The following is a 19,992-nucleotide window of genomic DNA, read 5'->3' as shown; positions in this document are numbered from 1 at the left end:
CTTGTTTATTCTTCTCTTCTCTGGTATTTTTGTGTATTTATATGATTTAGTAGAATACAAACTATTTATTCTTGTATAATATTTATTATTAATGGTATACAAAAAATATAAAAAGTGAATAGTTTATAAATATATAAATATAATAATAAGAAGAGAAAAATATAAGGATAAAAGATTCAGATTCAAATGTACTTAAATAGGGAAAACATAATTATTTAGTAATCAATACAGTATATACAGTACGTACAGCATATATAGTAGTCTTATTAATAAGATTAATAAGTGAATATATATAATCAGAATATTAACGTATTAATATGAGTAATTGTACAGGAATATTATAAAATTATGATATTTAAACATTTTGAATGGTCTACTACTTTTAGTGATGGTACCTAAAAGTTTTTTTTATTATTTATGAGGGCTTGCATTATTATTACAATAATTCTGGTAATTTATTATGTTCGTGCAAAGCTTACACTAACAGACTTAGAGTGTATAGAAAATTATGTAATAGATGATCCTGTGCTGGGAGAAATAGTAGTAAATTCTGATGGGTTTCTTAATTTTCTTAGGGGATATATATATCAGCAGACTGGGTTGATGCATAACAAAAGGTTCTTTTCTTCTGAGATTAACATTAGTCATCATTTAACTCGAAAAGATACTCCACAGTCACCTACGGGTCTTTATGTATTTAAGAGAGAAGTAAAGAATGATAAATCGCATGCAATAGAAGGTATTACAAATAAAAAAGAGAAGTATTTGAGTGGGTATCACAAAAGGCTTATTCTCATGTTTCCTTCTACAGAAACACAGGTGTCCATTGAAACAGGCCGGGATGATGCGTTTATTAAATGGCTTAGACACGAAAGTGTTCATGAGCACGCACATAAAATTCTTGCAACTCTTCTTCTTTTAGGAGAGGGAGTAAGTATTAATGTGGAAATAGATGAAAAAGAAAAAAAGGTTTTGGAAGTAAGAAAGTCTGATGGAACAGTGTACTTTTCTGTGAGCATGAAAATAAAACAGTACAACAAAGAGAAAGGCGAAGTAATAGACATGTACCAAAGCGAGACATCAAAGATTATTCGGTTTTTTAAGAGGTATCAGAAGAGTGTTGCTTTAGACGAGTTAAGTGAATTCACAAAGCCTAAGAGCTATGAAGAGTTAAAAGAAGGACACTTTCTCAATGGGATTCAGTTTTTGATAGAAACGTATATATACGAATTCACAAACACAGACAAAGAGGCGTATAAAATAATTCAAGCAGTGCACACTCTTCTTATAGATAAAATAAGGTCAGTAGAGAGCAAGAACCAAGAAGACATAAAAATAGCAGAAAATGTATTACTATCCTGTTTTGAAAAAAAGTGTTCAATTACTAAATCAGAGAATATACAAAGCCTAAAGCTGCTTGATAAGGAAATTCAGAAGTATAAAATATCTCCATTTTCAGAGGCAGAGCAAGTGCCTGTAAACATACAAGTGCCAAGTTACCCAAAAACAAAGAAAGACTTTATTGAGGACAAGGACAAATTCTATACTGACTGTGTTGAAACTGCTCTACTGACTACATTCTGTTGTTTGGCGTATGATAAAAAAACCCAGGAGTATACTACCAAACACATGAACTGTATACATGATGTGAATGAGTTCTTTTCTATGAACAGAACACCGTATAATAAAATAAATTTAGAAACACATATGCAGTGGTGTAAATCCACAGTATACTTAGAAGGATGTGATCGCATATACAAAAAAGAAGGAAATGAAATAATCAGTGGAATCCTAAACTATCTTCTGGCGTTTGCGAGTATGGCGAATAAATCTGCACAATATACAGACAAAATACTGGAATTCATTAAGGCAGTGGGTGCACCAATGGAGGACTGTAAAGGCCTGTTAAAACAAATAGGAGCATTTGCAAAGAATATTCTTCTGTCTTTGGCATTTGACAAGACCATAGAGGTAATGTGCTATGACTTAATGATAAAAAATAATTCTATTGGAATACCTGATGTATTTGGGGATATTTTACTGAAATACAAAACAGAACAAGCAGAAGAAACAGTGACCCTATGCTTTAGTAGGGGGCATGCCCACGTGTATTTCCTGTCAAACAGTAATTTAAGAGGAACAGGATTAATATATCAAATCAAATCAGTGTTAAATGCAAAGACGGCAAACAAGAGCTCTTCTAAGTTCATAGACCACTTAACACAGTACTGCATTAACTCTTTTATTGATAGGTTTTCAGGGACACTGCATCAAGACCTTCCAAAAAAAGAAATAGAAAGCGCTGTAATGAACAATGGCGAAGGGATAAACAAAATACTCATGAAAAGAAAAATAAATGATACAGTGTACAAAATAAGAATAGCCAACTGTGCACTGATATATAGCAGTAAGACAGAACTATCAAAAGAAGACAGGATATCTAGGTTCATTTCAAATATTCTGGGAAGTGCTCGGCTAAATAACTCAGAGAACCAGAAGAAGGCATTTACAGGACTGGCATATATAAAAAACCAAAATATATATGACAGTATAGAACTAGAACATGCAGACTTTACACAGATTCCATGTGACCGAGAAGAAATGATTAAAATTATTGGGTATGCTCTAGAGACGAATTCAGATGATATATTAATCAGGTGCCTAGAAGTGTCCATACAATTCCCAAGTTCATTCCAGTGCCTACCGGATCATTTAATAGTTCGTAGGCTTCTAATTAAAATATTTAAACAATTGCTGGAGAAGGATGCAATAGAACACATTAAAACAATAAGAAACTGTATTAACAAGCACTGGAAGAAGGACAGATCCACGCACAAGAAAATTGCATTATCATTATTTGTATATGTGTGTGAGGAGAAAGGAGACTCGCTAGAATTAATCACAGAGACATACAAACTGCTTCCAGATTGGACAACAGAAATATTCTTAAGATACACGCGTACTCAGGACAATTATGCAACTGTTTTAAAAACACTTGAAATAATTAAGAAAAGTACTCCTAGTACAGAAGAAGAAAGAGAAAAAATAGAAAGTTTAATAGAATGCTTCAATTTATTTAGAAAAAGGCCAAGTTTATACTGATTCACATTTCAACCAGTAGACCTATCTGAATAATAATTTAATTCAAATATTACTGCTAAGTAATTGAATAAATATAACACATAGTGGGGTTTACTCTTAACAGCCTTCTTCGTGCACAGTAAATCCATTATCAGACTACACACCCAAAACAGCCATTATTTTTATAATGGACTATTCTAGTGCATTATTGTACATTGGGACTTAAAAATACAATGAGCAAACAAACTGATTAAAGCATACATAATAATATATTTGGCATTATTCGTTCTATATACTAGGTATTAAAAATTCCTTTATTAATAGTCATCTCCACGAGATAATACTTCAATTCCAGACTCGTTCACATAAAGCGTATGCTCAAACTGTGACACCAAAGACCCTGGAGAGTCATACAGTGGAGGGTAATCATCTATTCCGCCTATTTTAGTTAGGTAGTTAATGTAAGTATCTGCAGACTTAATTTCTGTTGGGTCTATGTATCTCTTGCAGAACGGAAGTGTTGAGAAAGTATTCTGTATGTACTTCATAAGTGTTTTTCCTCCTTCTAGTTTTGAGTGTACATTTGGGTTACTGATCATATAGTGCGAGCAGTCCCCTTTCTCATTCACATACCCATTTCCTGTGGTTGCAAAGGTTTCAATTGCAAAGAACTCACCAGGGAGCATTCTAGACTTATTCCCAGAGTTTTTTATAATGGGAACATACTTACCCCCGTGTATTTTATACTGGTTAATAGAGTGCCCGTTTAAGTTAGTCACTGGCCGTATAGGGACAGACCTTCCATCAATAGTTAGCTCATAGCTTCTAATAACTTCCTCTGCTTTATCTGCTATATCCTTAATTGGTGCATCTGGCCCAGCAAGCTTTAAGCACTCATAGACAGACTCACGCGCAGCAAGTAAAAGATTGTCATAATCCGGATTGAAGCACACCGTAAATGCAGAGTCTATAATGTATCCATTAACATGCGTACCAAAGTCCACCTTCAGTATGTCATTTGCAGCAAGGACAACCGGGTGTGATTTGGGGTTAGGACTGTCATGGGCAGCACAGCTGTTCAGAGAAAGACCCGTGGGAAACCCTATCCCCTTATTGTATCCCTGGCCCAGTACTGTTTTTGTACCATTCTCCACTATTTCAGCCATTTCCAAAAGAGTCATTCCAGGCCGTATCTGTGCCTGTAAATTCTGCCTCACCATCTTATGCGCAGTTGCTGCAAGGCGGGCTGACTCTATCGGAGAGAGTATTCCAATTTGTTCATTTACCAAAATGTTTTTAAGCTCTGGAACGACCACTTTATTTATAAGCTGTGGGAACATGGCTTAAAATTTTACTAAAAATTTATAAAAAAATCTCCTGAGATGGATTCGAACCACCGACCCTACGATAACTCCAATGGGAATTCCACTTCTACAGTCGTATGCTCTTCCAACTGAGCTATCAGGAGCCGATAACAAAACACGCAAACCACACAAGACACCCAGTTAGAAGAGGAAAGAAGAGGCAGCAGTAAATTTTTTATGGATAGAGTAGAGGAGCTCAGTAGGCGGCTAGTGGAGAAGAACGAAAGGGTCTCTGAGATGGGTGTTCTTTCTGTTGTGCAGAGCAAGCACAAATTTCTTCCTGTTCTTACAAAGTATTTCTATGCTTATGTCCGCAGAAGGCTTGAAGCCCTCTGTGGGACTGACTATGCGATAAACACAAGAGAGAGTACAGAGAAGGAGATCTACTGTGGAATGATTATGTACGCAAACAATGCGTATTACTTGCTTAGTGTACGTGCAGATTATACTGCAACTGTTCTACGCCTGGATTTAGCAGAGCTTCCAGAGTATACGATATACCCAGGGCAGATAATAAAAGTACTGGGCACGAACATCATTGGTGAGGAGGTAGTTGCTGACTCATTAGTATACGACAGAGAATTCAATGAACAAGCAGAGCAACCACTGCCAGGCAAGTTTCTGGTTAGTGTGATTGATATGAAGAGGTTAGAGTCTCTTAAGACCACAGGGGAGACACGTGATACGCATGAATCAGAGAGACTTCTTAGTTTAGTTAATGAGTGCTGCTCAGACGTACTGATAATATTTGGTGATGTAACCGTACGGGAGAGGGAGGTGTGTAAATCCTTGGCCATATCCAAAAGGATAAGAATAGTATGTGTACCGTATACAGATGGTCTAGAATCATCTATGACATACCCTACTGAGTATATTAATAGAGTGACCAGTCCCCTTCCTGTATGTAATGAGGATGAGGGCACTGGCATACGTGGGATGTGTGACATAAGCAAGTGCTGGTTTATTGAGCTGCAGAATCCCTGCATGATTAGTCTAAATGGCGTACTGATTGGTCTAACAACGGTTGATGTTCTTATGGGCATATCCAGGAAGGAAATCAGTCGGAATAGAGAAGATCGGATGTACGATATTTTAGTGCATTCTGTGTACCAGGGGACATTCTTACCATTTGTACCACAGGACATACCAGTGGACTATTCTGGGTTTAATGCATTCTTATGGCCGTACAGGCCTGACTTGTACATATTCCCTACGTGCTTATCTGCTCGCATTGAAAGCGTATGTGATACTTATGTAATTCCTGTGTGCACTGCTAATTCATGCATTGAAGTGAATTGCGGCATGCACGGTCTCATTGAAATAGTTCAGAATTAATACTTCCCTTTCGTTATCACAATAAATTTTTATTTAATTTCGGGTTATTCGGGTTATTAGAACTTATTGCATAATGCTTAAAAAGTACTCATAATATATCACACACTGTGTAATATATTATAGCATATTCACTTTACAATAGTTATTACACACTGTGTAATATATTCTATTTCAGCCTTAAAGCACTCCACTGCCCAAAGATGTTCGCTGTGCTTTAAAGACAAAAAAATTGCAGTTGGTAAAAAATATGACAACTCATAAAGAAAGAGTCGACAAGAGACTGCTGAGTCTATTAGAAGAGAGTGTCAAGAACAAGCACCGTTGTATAATTGGAGTATGCGGTAAAGTCAAGGAAGTAGTCCACCATATCCACTCATTACTATCTAGATACACTATTAGACCAAATGTCTTATGGGTATACGAAAAAGAGCTAGAAGCAAAGACGCATAAAATAGGCCAGGCAAAGAAAAGAAAGAATGCCGGGGAGGTGGCACTTTCTAATTTTGAATCATTTATTGTGAACACTGAGATAAATTACGTATTTCACAATGAAGCAGAAAAAGTCTTGGGAACAACCACTGACTTCTGCATCCTCCAAGACTTTACAAAGATACCTGCTAATGCACTGGCGAGTGTAGTGGAGAGTGTAAAGGGTGGTGGAGTGATTCTACTTCCAGTTGAAGAGACGCAGAATATATACACAAAAAGGCTTTACCACTTACTACAGTCAGCAGATAATTATATGATACTGGACACTCAGCTGAATGTACTTAAAGAATCAACTACTGTTGTAGAAGAGTTATTAGAGGATAAAGAGAACATGCAAAATATTCTTGACCAGAAGATACAGAAAGTAAAAGACTCTGCTAATATGCTGAACCCACTGAGTGTGGTATGTGCAAATAGTACAGCGGTCTTAATGAAACAGTGCAGAACACAGGACCAAGCAGATGCTGTACTAACTCTAACAGAGACCATAGATAAAAGGGCACTAATCGCTATTACTGCTGACAGAGGAAGGGGAAAGTCTGCAGCACTTGGTCTTTCTGTTGCACATGCTGTTGTAAAGGGACTGAACGATATTTTAATATCTGCACCGCACTTATCAAATGTTCAGACATTATTCCAGTTTATTATTGTAGGCCTAACTGCGAACGGGTACAAAGAACAATTTGATTTCTTTGTGGAGTACTCTAAAACAGCCAAGAAATCCATTGAAAAAATTTCTATTTCAAAGACGCATTATCAGACCATTCGGTTTATGCCACCGCAGAAACTAGTGCACTCACCGTCTATGCTTGTAGTGGATGAGGCTGCAGCTGTTCCACTGCCCACACTAAAAGATATGCTTGGGATGTATCCTACACTTATTTCATCTACAACTGCTGGGTATGAGGGTACTGGAAGGGCACTTTCACTGAAGCTGTTTAAGTCATTGAACCCAGAAATTATCAGGCTGGAAGAGCCAATTCGGTACAGGCGGCATGATCCAGTAGAGTATTGGCTAAACAATGCCCTGTCACTGTCACCTGAAATACCAAAAATGATTACGTTCCCAGCACGAGAAAAGTGCAAGGTGTACACGGTTAATAAAGCACTTTTATTTTCGGGCCATGAAGAGACTGAAAAGATTCTTAGGGCACTGTCCAGCATACTTCTGTCTGGCCATTACAAAAACAGTCCAAATGATCTGCAGACTCTTGCAGATGACCAGCACCATACTTTAGTCACATTATTAACAGAGGACGGAAGAGTGCTGGGTTTGGCGCAGTGCGTGAAGGAGGGCAGTAAATCAGCCCTTAATGAGACACAGCAGAAATATAATGAAAAGAGAACAGAAAAGGGTAATTTAATCCCCTGGTCACTCTCACAGTACTTCCTGGACATGGATATATTTGAGCAGGTAGGTCTGCGTATTATCAGAATTGCCATTCACCCAGATGCACAGTCAATGGGGTACGGATCATATCTTGTAGAAGAGATCATAAGGGCCACAACCGTAAATACATGCCAGAGCACATCAAGCAAGAATACGATTCTTTTCTCTGATCTCGCAATGGGCAGAATTGATTATATTGGCGTATCATTTGGAGTGACTCAGCGGCTGCTTGAATTCTGGCTGCGACTAGACATGAAGGCAGTTTATTTAAAGCACACCCTCTGCAAGACCACTGGTGAACACTCACTAATTATGATGCGAGCACTGTCTACGAAAGCACAAGAAAAAGTGAACGTATACCAAAGAGAGTTTACTGAGAGATTCTTAGAACTTCTTCCTGGATGTTTTAGCACTGTTTCTACACTCATTGCTCTGCAAATAATTGCTCCATTCCAGGAGGACATAGCCGAGTTTGCAGAATCAAAGATCCAGCGAATGCAACAGTTCTCTCGTTGTAATTTAGATCTAAGGATAGTTGCAGACCTTCTCCCTATGCTGGCAAAGGAAGTCTTAAAGACAAAGAAATCAACTGTCTCTACAACCCAAAAGATAATTTTGCTGGGAATGGGCTTACAACACAAAACAATAGAAGATCTTACAAAGGAGCTGAAATTACAGCACTCACAAGTGAAAATGCTAATTGCTAAGGCAATGGCTTCTCTCTCCCACTCCGCATAAAAATAAAGCGCTCTTTGGTCTTTTAACCACTTAAAATTTGTTTTCGGATTTTTCTCTATGCATATAAAGAACGCAAGAAGAATTATTGTTGAGTCACTGGAGGGAAGAAGAAAACCCACAGCGCACGATATAGAATACAATATGGACGAAACAGACAGAGACATTCTGCAGTATTTACAGAGCAGGCACTCTTGGTTCACAGAGGACATGTATGAACTGGTCATGGACAGACTAGAAAAAGAGCATCACTTTTTGCAACGAATTGCCATAACAAAAATATCTGATGGCGATGATTTGTCAGAGGAGTGCAATATATGTGGAGGAAAGGAAACGGAAGATGACAACTTTCTTGTGTTCTGTGATGGGTGTAATATTGCTGTTCACCAGTCTTGCTACGGAGTACCGCACATTCCAGAGGGCAGTTGGCTCTGTCGGCCATGCCTTTTGTCACCAAAAAAAGTAATTAGTTGCATTCTGTGCTCTTCACTGGGCGGAGCATACAAGCGAACCAGAAATGGGTTTTGGTGCCATGTGATATGCGGCTTACTCATACCCGGTGCGCGGTTTGAGAATGTTTCTTTGGTTGAGCCCGTTGACATAGATGATGTGCACAGGAGCCAGCACCACTGCACAGAGTGCGGGTTTAAGAAAGGAGGTGTGGCAAACTGTGCATACTATGGCTGTCGCAGATACTACCATGCGACTTGTGCTGTTGAAAGCCAGAAGTACATAGACATTGCCAACGGAATTTTATTTTGCACTGAGCATGATCCAAAGAAAAAAGCAGAACTGGCCATGACGCGGTCTCCTGATAGCAATTACCCCGTGCTTGAAAATCCTCCAGTCCTTCACAACTATGTCCCGCTATGGCAGCCGCAGAGAAGAGTTCACTTAGAAATTGAAAATGTTCCTGTAAAAATTTCTGATTATGTGGTCAACCGAATTGCAGAGCGTGATCTACCCAATATAAAATCAAGCGCATCCTGCATTAAAGACATGTTTGCTGCATGGCAAGCCAGAAAGAAGGACAGAACCATCATAAAAAGGCTTCGCATTGACTCTCCTTCAGATGAGTTCAACCACTGGGGGAAGAGAGTGTTTACAGAGAATCCGGCAATTACCAGGGAATCAAATATTTTACACGCGATTTTAAAACTTCCAGAAGAAATAGTCCTACCCGCAGCAGAAAAGTACTTGTATAACATATGCGCAGTCACTACGCACAGAATCGTGAATTCATACAAGCTCGCAGAGAACATAGCAGACACAACATCCAAGCACATTTTAGATATGGAAAGCAACAGAATCTCGCTTATCTCTAAATTCATTAAGGGATACAATCAGATCCAATCTCTGCACAATGCATTAACAGCTGCAGACAGGCATTCTCTATTTAAAGAGCAAATTACAGATGATATTGCCCCAGGGTACTCCTCTATAATACGGACGCCCGTATCACTTGATCTTATAAAGCAAAGAATATCTAAACTTAAGTACAAATCATTTGCAGACACCGTGAAGGACGTAGAATTGCTCATAAATAATGCATACACGTACAATGGCCGCGACTCCTTCATTGGAATAGAAACTGCTCACATAGAAGAAAAGCTTAGACAGTATACAGTCAAAGAAAATGAAATAATTCTAGCCAGAATATTACCAAACCCATACATGCCGTATAAAGTCATTCGCACAGACTTAGAAGCAATTTTAGATGCAGTAGAGGTACAGGAGATTCTAACAAAGGAGACTCACTTAATAGAAAGAGATAGACTAATTATAGTGGATTCATCAGAAAATATTATGGAAAGGCTATGTGAGCTAAACCGATTAACAGGAATATCTCTAAGCCAGGAAAAAGAACAAACTAATTCTGTAAAAGCAGCTGGTAATTTTAAATAACGGGTTTACCGTTTGTTATCTTTTTTGTAAATCTTTCTCAGATCATTTCCCTTTTAGGCGACTCTTCACTCTATTTTTATTCTTTTTTGAAAAATCAAATGAATAAATAGAATTTTATTTAAGCTTTATCTTTAAACTATAACTAAAATTATTTAAATTTTATCGATGTGTATAGATAAGAGAATAAAGCACATTCTTGCACTAACTGTATTTCTTATAACGCTAATAACAAAAAGTAAATGCGCAGACGGCATTAGTATAAACACAGATGTGCTCAGTTCAAATAATATTATGGGAGGCAGTCTGTATAGAACTCCTTTTCCTATAAATAACAATAGGCTTATAGGACAGTTTGAAAATATTTTAGAATGGGAGCTAGAACTGCGTGCAATCCTTGAACAGGTTTTAAGTGAGAACTATGCATGCATAGAGCATAGGAGCCCTGTTTGCGAGATAGTTCATACAATATTTAGTGTTATTAAAAGACTAAGCATTAACCATATGAAAGAGTTAATTATATATAGTAGTGTCTGCAGCTCAAGTGAAACAAGAGAACGGTATACGTATTATAAAATACTAGATAGGTGTAATAAATGGCAACCTAGTTTAATAAAGACAGTGTGCACATATATGGAAGATGTATTCCCCATGCATTTATTAACAGATCATAACCAAATACTACAAAAAGTAAGAAGCATCGATTTTCCAGTTTTGGCAGAAAAACATAATATTCGTAAATTATTCAGGCCAATGAACAGGATTGTACTTCGCTACATAAGCCCCCTAACATTAACATATAACACACAAAAAATAATAGGCAAATTACAAAGGTGTATGTACATTGTTATCTCCATGCTTATTAAAAACAGCATGATATACAATGACCTTTTAACCATAGATAACGACGAATTCAATAGAATAGAAGACTTCAAAAAGTGTAAATCAACAGATTCATTTATATTTCTTCTGAAGCATATTCGTGTTTTTGTGACTGCTATTCAGAAGGTTCTAGATAAAAGAACAGATGTGTGTGATATGGTCCCAGTTTATATTTACATTCGTGATGATGAAATGCTATTAAATTCATTTTCAGAACTCTGCAACCCGAGCAATTATGATACAATAATCTCAAACTTTGCTAAATTATTATATTTTGAGACTCAACAGCAAATGATATTCCTTACGCATAATATATATCTTAAGGCAATGGATGTATTTTATGAACTGTGCCATTCAAAAAAAGTTCAATTGAAATGTATTCGGAATATAATTGGTAAGCCAGGTGATGTTTTTATTAAACCAAAGTGCAGAAGCTTAACTACATCTTTGCACTTAAATGAGAATATCCCAGGCTCTGACAAGAGAATTGAATTCAAAGAAAGCTCTGCATTTGAAGAGGATGGAATTCAGCACAGATTAATAGGAAAAATGAGCGATAAAAAAAAGTTATTCTATGCTATACACTTTGTGAATACGTGCACTATGCAGTATGAATGCAAATGGCTACCAACTATTTCAAGGACGATGGGCAATAGAAGCACAATTGTAAAACCACACACACTAGCAGAGATAAAAATATATCTAATGAAATTAATGGAAACTTCTGATGTGCTGGGTGTTATTATGGCATACAAAAAGAAAAAAACAGGATCTGATATTTACTGGGTGAGAATTACAGACAATGAGATGGAAGTAAATACAATAGAGAGTTTATGTAAGGATCATGTTGTATTTTACTTTGTGTGGAAGCATGCCAATATATATGAAAGAATATATAATTTTGCTATATTTAGTTCTGGCGAAGAAACATTAAAAAATATGCCAATTCCTGTTATACTTACAGAAATAACAAGAGAGCAAATAATAGGATATAAATCGATAAACTCTCCTAACAGAATGTCCTTCGCTGAATTATCCACCATGCCGGTTATAGTTCCAGATACGTATACAGCGAATAAGAAACTCACATCAGGAGAAGCATATGCATTTAATAACTATCACAATTATTTTACGATAAACAGAAATAATTACTTCTACAAGCACCTAGACAATGTATTTAAAAGAGTTGAAGAGAAAAATGGTGTGCTTATTTGCCAGGAAAGGATTATGGATACAAAAATCTGCCGGCCTATAAATATTCCCTTGAAGATTCCCATAGAGGGTTTTGTGGCCGAGAATGACAAAGATTTCCTTAATAAGGTATTCAAAACCCCCGGCGCTCTGTTTAAAGCGCAACATGCATGTGCGTGTAAATTCTTTGATTTCCTTGACCCAAAGGATTATGAAATTGGTATATTCCTAACAAACGATGCTCCATGGGACTTTGTTTTAATCAATACACCAACAGATAATTATCATTGCATTCCATCTGAGTATGTTATACAGGAAATTAAATCCAATGTAATAGATTTACAGAACAATAGAGCATTTAATTTTTGGAATGCACAGGTTCGCTGTATTAATGAAAAATTAATTATACCACAAGAATCTCTTATTTCTCACTTATACAGAAATCTGTACATGATTGCATTGTCATAAACTATCAGCTGCGTATTGCATTGTGCCTTCAAGCTTTAAATGCCTTGTTCTTTCCAGTTCTATTCCATAAATATTTATAGTGGTTTATCCGTTGCTTTAATATGATTTTTATGGTTTTGTGCATTTATGGTGTATTTATCTATTATACTCATTTTTATGGTATTATTTATATTGTTTTCTTTATACGCATACATATTAAATTTAAAATTTACAAAAATAAAACTATTCTTATTCTATTCTTAAGCTGAATACTTTTCTTTCTTTTATTTTTTAAGTATCCTTTAGTACTAAAATAAATACAGTAAATATATAATGTACTTAAACACACAAAGCGTAGTAGTATATGGGTAGACATGACGTATATATTTATTAATAGAAACCAAAGCATAAACAATAATCTCTGGCTATGGGAAAATAACCATTCCATCAACTAGTTTGATTAGTTCTTCCTTTTCAAATGCCATAAGACCATCAATTACAGCTTCTCTGGATACATCACATAGAGAAACGATCTTTTCAACAGAAACAAGCTTATCATTTGGGTTATTTTCTCTGTAGGAGTATAATATGTTAAGAAGAGTATCTTGTGACTGTTCTTTTCTCTCTCTTCTCTTAACACTCTTTCTCCAAAGAGTGTGCTCAAGTATATCCACAGCTGCCATGGCATCTTCCAGGATAATTTCAGAAGAGAGTCTGGCTCTTGCATGCGCAGTGGACAGTCTTACAATACTTTCTAGTAACCTTGCAGTGACATTTCTGGAGAGGCTTGTCTTGTTCTTTTCACCCTCTTCTCTTATACGGATATATTCTTTACTGATGTATTCCTCTGCCTCATCTGTGAGTTCTGGGTTTATATTACGCGCAGCTTGTATGTAGGCTGAAATTTCATCTTGGGAGAGTTCGGATGCAGAAGATCTTCTTCCCATTCTTCTTCCAAGGACGTGCTCTGCAATTTCTGTGTCGTACTCGAGCGTGTCCTCTAAGATGTAAATAAGATCAAACCTGGTAAGAATTGATTCTGGCAATCGAATATTTTCACGCGGGGATAAGTTACTTCTGTACTGTCCTGAGATGGGATTGGCAGCTGCTAAAACAGAACACCTTGCATTTAATGTGATATAAATACCTCCCTTTGTAATGGTTACAGTCTGCTGCTCCATTGCTTCATGAATGGCTGCTCTTTCTGTCTCATCCATCTTGTCAAACTCATCGATACAAACAATCCCCGTATCTGCCAGAACCATTGCACCAGCTTCAATTCTTCTTGATCCAGTATCTGCATCAGCTACTATAGCAGCAGTAAGACCAACACCAGTTGCACCCCTTCCAGTTGTTCCCACTGAGAGCGGGGATATGTCTAAAACATACCTGAGCAACTGACTCTTTGCAATCCCTGGATCACCCACAAGAAGAACATTAATATCTCCCCTAATCTTTCCTCCTGTGTTTGTGTGCACAGCCTGCCCTCCTATCATCATGAGTAAAATTGCTTTTTTAACAGGAATGTGCCCATAAATAGATGGTGCAATATACTGCACTAGCCCATCTACGCCAGTTTCTGTTAAGATTTTAGTGACCGTATCAATACTGTTATTATTAGACATCTCCTTTTTCCCAAGTATTTCTATGTTGTTACCTATGATTGTTGTGCGGAGTGTATCCTGTGCTGCTTTAATATTTGATATGCATTTATATGTACCATACACACGCACTCTGTCTCCTGGCTTAACTAACCCGGCAAGGTCATTCTCTAAAATAACACTCACACCACGAGGCATCTGTCCTGGCTGCGCCAATTCTGGCATTTCCTGCAAAACTATTGTCTGGTGAGATATGTACTCACTCAGCCCATACTCCAGTTCTAATTGATTTCCATCAAGTGACTGCTTTGGAACAACTGATGTAGTGGGTGGCAGCATAGACATAGTATACATGTCTCTGTACTCCTTATACACAAATGAATTTGTTGGTTTTATATAATGAACGCTCTTCCTTATCTTCGGCCTAATTATTGACGCACTCGTAATAATTCCTTCAATTGACACCATGCGTCCAATATATTTAGAAAGAAGAGTGCGCGGTGTTATTCTCTCTCCGGACAGTATTCCAGATATTCCCACATTTACAGCCACTTGAGAATATTCCTGTGCTATTTCTTCAAAAGCCGGAAGAAGTGATATTGCATTCTCTTGAAGAGCAAGGGAAAGGTCTTTATTAAACCGCCGGATATCTCCTATGTCAATAATAATTCTCTTTGGTGGTGGATTGGACAGTAGAGATATTTTGTATTTCTTCTCTCCTTTTGACCGTTCAAAGAATTCTCTTATTTGTGCTCGGTATATGCCTATTGCATCCATAATTAAAACTTTTATTTACATTTTATGTCTTTACTGCTTAGGACGCTTTTTACAACAGTAAATAAATCTAAGCGCACTGGAAGGGAAGTAGAAGAATTAGTCTGTAAATACATTGAGACAGCACAGATAGTAGAAGAAACCATTCAATCTGCACTGTCACAGGGTAAAGTATAGCATAAATAAATTTAAGTTAATCCAAAAATTATTACATAATATGCATACATAATATACAGAAATGAGAATTTTAAAGGAATTGGAATTTTTAGTTAATAAAAATAATAAATAATACGAGTAGAAAGAATATTTCAGGGAATTTATGGTGCATTAATGTACAATAGAGTATTTGTAAGTACGTATTGCACATAGACTTATAAAATTCGATTTCAGTGGATTATTTAGATGATTAAATTAAAGTATGCCAGTCAATTGGTAGGGCCATAGTATATTCTGTAGTGTATTTCTATTAAAGGTATATTTGAGTTATATTTAGCTGTGGTTGGTAGGGTATGGTTTGAAAATTTCGATTCATTTTATTTTGATAAGGCATTAGAAAGTATCATGTAAAAATAAGCAAAAATAAGTATAAAAGAGAACACCGGATAATCACAGATAAATCTGTCTGCTGAAGAAAATAACCAAGAAATCTGTAGAGGGGGCAGTAAAGGAATCGCATATTAAAACATTCATATTGTATAAAATAATTTTTTATTCCATGAATGTAACTCACCAGAAGAATATCTTGCATTTAAGCACGGGAGAAAGGCGGTGCACAGGAACAAGCATTTTTCATGTGAATCTGCAGAAGGAGGAAAGACTGGAAATATTACAGATTCAGTTAAAAATACTGAAGGTAGAAATATTCAGCGAAAATATGTGGAAGATTGTGGAAATGGGTGACGGAGTGAAGGTTCCTTCAACAACAGAGAAAATACGAGTATTATTTGAGACAGAGAAAAACAATCCAAGTATAACATTCTACAGCACACCTAACAGAAAATGTGTTGAATTCGCTGGCGAACCTATTAATGGGCATGCGCAGGGGATGTTTCCGATTCTTTCGAATAATGAGTTTAGTATGGAGATGGTCTATATTGTGTCATTTGAAAGGGGATTTCAGGTGGTGTCAAGTGGTACTCTAAGTGGGATATATGATGGAGGGACAACAAAGACGTTTCATTACAAAATAGACAGCGGCCGGCCCAGGGATATTTTATTTGCAGGGGGGATGTATGAAGAGATGCAGTCTGGGAGAGTGACTATTTATATACCAGAGGCACTTTCAGATCGATTTGCCGCGGGTGGGAAGGAGTCATTAGAAGTACTGAAGTCATCGATCTCTGCAGCGCAGCAGGCTCTTGATTACAAACTGCCATTCTATAAGCTGTATGTTGTATTTAGTATGTGCAGTGTAGCAGGGTCAATTGGTCGGAACTGTGCTATTTTTAATATCTCTCAGATAATAGTACCAGAGGCAATAGACCAGTGCTTCTCAAGTATTAAGCTGCTTACTAAGATTGTGGCAGAGCAGTATTTTGGTGTGCATGCGTATGCGATTTCTGAGCAGGACTACTGGATGTATACGGGTCTTTCTGAGTATGTGTCAATGTATCTTATAGAAATGTTTTTGGGTGTTAATGAGGCAAAGTATGAATTAAACAGAAATATAGATTATATTCACAAGAACGATATAGAAGAGCCTCCGCTGTCATCGGTGGACAGGGCCAGAAATACGTTTAAGTCGCCATTTTTCATCAAAAAATCTGGGGCATTCATTAAAATCCTGGAGAATAATCTGACAAGAGCGTTCATGCAGAAGATTATGAAGGAGGTTTTAGAGGCAAGGACAATTGGGACACAGGACCTGATTCGTGTTGTAAAGGGGATTACTGGAAAGGATGTGAGAATGCTTTTTGAGGCGTATGTGTACAGGACGGGTATACCAACTGTTATAGCGCAGGTAGAGCAGAATAGCAGGGCGGGTGGATTCTCAATTATTCTCAAGCAGAAAATTCACTCAGTGCATCCAGAAGCAAACAGACACATTACAGGGAATATATGCGTGCGAGTGTACGAAACAGACTCGGTCCTTGACCATGTTCTTTTTATAGGGAGCACTCCAATCACGCACGAGTTGGCATGTAATCAAAGAAGTCAAAGAAGAAAGCAGAAGGGAGAAGAGTCAGCGTCTCTGCTTTGGATACGCATAGACCCGGGCCTGGAGTGGATGAAGGTGTCTGTTGTAGAGCAGGCAGATTATATGTTTGCAGAGCAGCTGGTCAGTGAGAAAGACGTGTATGGGCAGATGGAAGCGCTGGCGGGTGTGCAGAAGAATCCAAGTGAAACAATCTGCGGGATTTTAGAGAGAGTGATGGGGGATGCCCAGATGTTCTACAAGGTAAGCGTGGCAGCAGGTATACTTCTGGCGAAAAGCGTGAATGAAGAGTCAGGGTATTTTGGGTTTCAGCGGGTTGTTCAGTACTTTATTAACAGCCATTGTATCCAGAACACAACAATTGTAAAAACAAATGACTTTTCGCAGTATAGAACATACTTTATGCAGAAAAACATTGCGTCGTCTATGTCGCTGTGCCAGCTGGATTCAACAAAATCATTAAGTGGCCGGATTATTCGGGCAAAGAATGTAGTTTCTGCGTTTCTGTTGAATCTTATGCGGTACAATGATAATACTGGAAACCAGTTTGAGGACTCATTCTATATTGCAGACATCATTACGTCTCTGTCAATTGCGCTGTGCTCTGATGCATATTTAGATACAGGGCCATTTGTAATGGAAATCGAGAGGCTCAGAAAAAAGGACCTTTTATTCCCCAGCCACCAGAACATTGTCACATGTGCTACAATTAAAGCATTTACTCGGCTGAGCATACAAGGCTGCATTACAGTCTCGTTCAAAGGAATTTTGCGATACACACTGCCAGAGAACTTCTATAAGGTAAGGATGGCAGCGTATGAGTCATTGATTCTTCTGCACCCAGACCAGCTTAAGCTTATTATAGAAATGGCAGAGAGTGAAGAGAGGCTTGTCCGAATAAAGATTCTTAAAACAATAAAAGATGCTGCGATGTGTGCAGCTCTTCCCATTTTTGAGAAAATCCGAGCGCATGTCACGCAGATACAGGAGATAGGAAGAATGTTTGCAGGTGACGAGGAGATAGATTGCTTAGTGGAAGAAATAGAGGGGCTGCTTATGGAGCCAACTGAACTTGTGGCAGACGTTGTAGAAGAGGCCATACTGCACGACATGAGCAGTGATGATGAGGTAAAAACCCTGCCCAAGCTTATTATAAAACTATTCAAGCCACTGACCATAAAAATACCATTGAAAGATGTCCCAGAAGAAGTAAGAAAAGAAGTAGATGCCCCTGTGCCTATAGTAGAGGAGGCAGTGCAGCCGCCGCCTGAAATAGATGTAGATGCACTTTATGAGAATGACACGCACAGGGCCATCTACTGCTTGGATAAACCTCAAAAGATTGCTGCATGCCACCTTTTAGACCACATAAAGAAAAGCAAGGCAAGCATGCATATTTCCCAGCTTTCAAAGAAAACCGACCCACAACAGAAAAAGAGAATTCCTACGTTTGATGACATAACCATTGAAATAAACCATAAAAAATCTACAGCAGATGAACCACACGCTTTAACAGAGGAAGCCAATAGTGCTCCTAGAGAGGATGCTTCTTCTGTGCCGGCACCAGAGAGCTCTATTGAAAATATTTCTGATGGTAGTGTAGTTGAAATAAAAATATCAAATGAGGAGGCAAATACACACTTAAAGAATGAAGTGCGCTGTCTCTTTAACCAATCAGATGACTATCGAATGAGCAATATATATGCAATGGCTGCACACATATTTAGAGAGTACTTCAAGTCGGCGCAGTACGATACATCTTCGTACTGTACAATAAAGTACTTCCAAGCATACTTTGAAAGAGAGTATGCAGCATTCTTTCACATGACACAGCACGAGTTTGGTTTAATTGACAGCGAGTGCAAGGACCGAAAAGGAAGGGATATTCTGGTTGAGATGGTTGAAAAGGTAATAGAAGCGGACAGACACAAAATATTCTCTTCTCCCATTGATATAGATCTCTTGCGAGAGTACAAGTATCTAGAAATAGTTAGGCGGCCTCTGGACCTACAGATGATAAAGAAGCGGCTAGAAGAGAATGAGTACTTTATGGTTGAGTGCGTGATGTTTGATATTATTCAGGTCTTTGTAAACTGTCTAACATACAATCTGGTTGATTCAGATATATACAAAGAAGCACTTTTTGTGCGAAAAGAAGCAACAAAGATTATACAGGACTATAGCGCAGAGTTTCCGCATAAGTGCATGCTGAAGGATGCACTATTTGCAGTAATTGCAGAAATCATGCAAGCAGAGGAGTTTGCTGTGTTCTTTGAGAAAGTGGACAAGGAGCAGTATCCACAATATTATTCTATAGTCAAAGAGCCAATGACCCTCTCTCTTATAAAAACCAGAGCACAGAGCAATTACTACAGAAATATTATGCATTTTGAAAGTGACTTCCAAAGAATCAGCACAGCCACTCTACTGTATAATGGGCCTGCCTCTGAGATAACCAAGCTGGGAAAAGCACTTATCAACAAAGTGCAGAATCTAGTGCAAAAAGTGTTCCCATGGTATAGAAGTATGTTCAACAAAAGAACTACAATACAGCAAAAAACAAAGGCACCAGCTGGGACCAGCAAAAAGATAAAGAGCCAAAAGTAAACAGAATTGTGCTCTGGTTAATTAAATACTGTCTATTGT

At 37.7% G+C, this 19,992-nt stretch overlaps 9 protein-coding genes and 1 non-coding gene across 10 annotated transcripts; 7 read left to right on the top strand and 3 right to left on the bottom strand.

Annotated features, from left to right (window-relative positions):
- Positions 1 to 417: 417 nt before the first annotated feature.
- On the top strand, positions 418 to 3,339 carry NEPG_02321 (uncharacterized protein; the record flags this gene model as incomplete). The annotated part of the gene is made up of 1 exon (XM_013204694.1): positions 418 to 3,339. One exon carries the CDS (start codon positions 418 to 420, stop codon positions 3,100 to 3,102), a length of 2,685 nt encoding a protein of 894 aa, XP_013060148.1. The 3' UTR covers positions 3,103 to 3,339.
- Positions 3,340 to 3,390: 51 nt separating this feature from the next.
- Positions 3,391 to 4,421, bottom strand: NEPG_02320 (methionine aminopeptidase; the record flags this gene model as incomplete). The annotated part of the gene is made up of 1 exon (XM_013204693.1): positions 3,391 to 4,421. The coding sequence occupies one exon, from the start codon at positions 4,419 to 4,421 to the stop codon at positions 3,399 to 3,401; it is 1,023 nt and encodes a 340-aa protein (XP_013060147.1). The 3' UTR covers positions 3,391 to 3,398.
- A 33-nt stretch (positions 4,422 to 4,454) lies between these two features.
- On the bottom strand, positions 4,455 to 4,549 carry NEPG_02727. Its single transcript has one exon. It is a non-coding gene; the product is annotated as a tRNA-Tyr (tRNA).
- Positions 4,550 to 4,622: 73 nt separating this feature from the next.
- NEPG_02319 (uncharacterized protein) lies at positions 4,623 to 5,801 on the top strand (the record flags this gene model as incomplete). Its single annotated transcript, XM_013204692.1, has 1 exon — positions 4,623 to 5,801. The coding sequence occupies one exon, from the start codon at positions 4,623 to 4,625 to the stop codon at positions 5,778 to 5,780; it is 1,158 nt and encodes a 385-aa protein (XP_013060146.1). The 3' UTR covers positions 5,781 to 5,801.
- A 226-nt stretch (positions 5,802 to 6,027) lies between these two features.
- On the top strand, positions 6,028 to 8,406 carry NEPG_02318 (uncharacterized protein; the record flags this gene model as incomplete). The annotated part of the gene is made up of 1 exon (XM_013204691.1): positions 6,028 to 8,406. One exon carries the CDS (start codon positions 6,028 to 6,030, stop codon positions 8,395 to 8,397), a length of 2,370 nt encoding a protein of 789 aa, XP_013060145.1. The 3' UTR covers positions 8,398 to 8,406.
- A 48-nt stretch (positions 8,407 to 8,454) lies between these two features.
- NEPG_02317 (uncharacterized protein) lies at positions 8,455 to 10,357 on the top strand (the record flags this gene model as incomplete). Its single annotated transcript, XM_013204690.1, has 1 exon — positions 8,455 to 10,357. One exon carries the CDS (start codon positions 8,455 to 8,457, stop codon positions 10,297 to 10,299), a length of 1,845 nt encoding a protein of 614 aa, XP_013060144.1. The 3' UTR covers positions 10,300 to 10,357.
- Positions 10,358 to 10,464: 107 nt separating this feature from the next.
- Positions 10,465 to 12,837, top strand: NEPG_02316 (uncharacterized protein; the record flags this gene model as incomplete). Its single annotated transcript, XM_013204689.1, has 1 exon — positions 10,465 to 12,837. The coding sequence occupies one exon, from the start codon at positions 10,465 to 10,467 to the stop codon at positions 12,835 to 12,837; it is 2,373 nt and encodes a 790-aa protein (XP_013060143.1).
- A 347-nt stretch (positions 12,838 to 13,184) lies between these two features.
- NEPG_02315 (uncharacterized protein) lies at positions 13,185 to 15,194 on the bottom strand (the record flags this gene model as incomplete). Its single annotated transcript, XM_013204688.1, has 1 exon — positions 13,185 to 15,194. One exon carries the CDS (start codon positions 15,192 to 15,194, stop codon positions 13,242 to 13,244), a length of 1,953 nt encoding a protein of 650 aa, XP_013060142.1. The 3' UTR covers positions 13,185 to 13,241.
- Positions 15,195 to 15,218: 24 nt separating this feature from the next.
- On the top strand, positions 15,219 to 15,482 carry NEPG_02314 (uncharacterized protein; the record flags this gene model as incomplete). Its single annotated transcript, XM_013204687.1, has 1 exon — positions 15,219 to 15,482. The coding sequence occupies one exon, from the start codon at positions 15,219 to 15,221 to the stop codon at positions 15,366 to 15,368; it is 150 nt and encodes a 49-aa protein (XP_013060141.1). The 3' UTR covers positions 15,369 to 15,482.
- A 424-nt stretch (positions 15,483 to 15,906) lies between these two features.
- Positions 15,907 to 19,953, top strand: NEPG_02313 (uncharacterized protein; the record flags this gene model as incomplete). The annotated part of the gene is made up of 1 exon (XM_013204686.1): positions 15,907 to 19,953. One exon carries the CDS (start codon positions 15,907 to 15,909, stop codon positions 19,951 to 19,953), a length of 4,047 nt encoding a protein of 1,348 aa, XP_013060140.1.
- Between the last annotated feature and the right edge of the window lie 39 nt (positions 19,954 to 19,992).

Source organism: Nematocida parisii (genome assembly GCF_000250985.1).
Source record: "Nematocida parisii ERTm1 unplaced genomic scaffold supercont1.6, whole genome shotgun sequence".
In the NCBI taxonomy this organism is placed as follows: Eukaryota; Fungi; Microsporidia; genus Nematocida; species Nematocida parisii.
The sequence above is the reverse complement of the archived record's forward strand: the minus strand, read 5'-3'. Positions and strand labels throughout refer to the sequence as shown.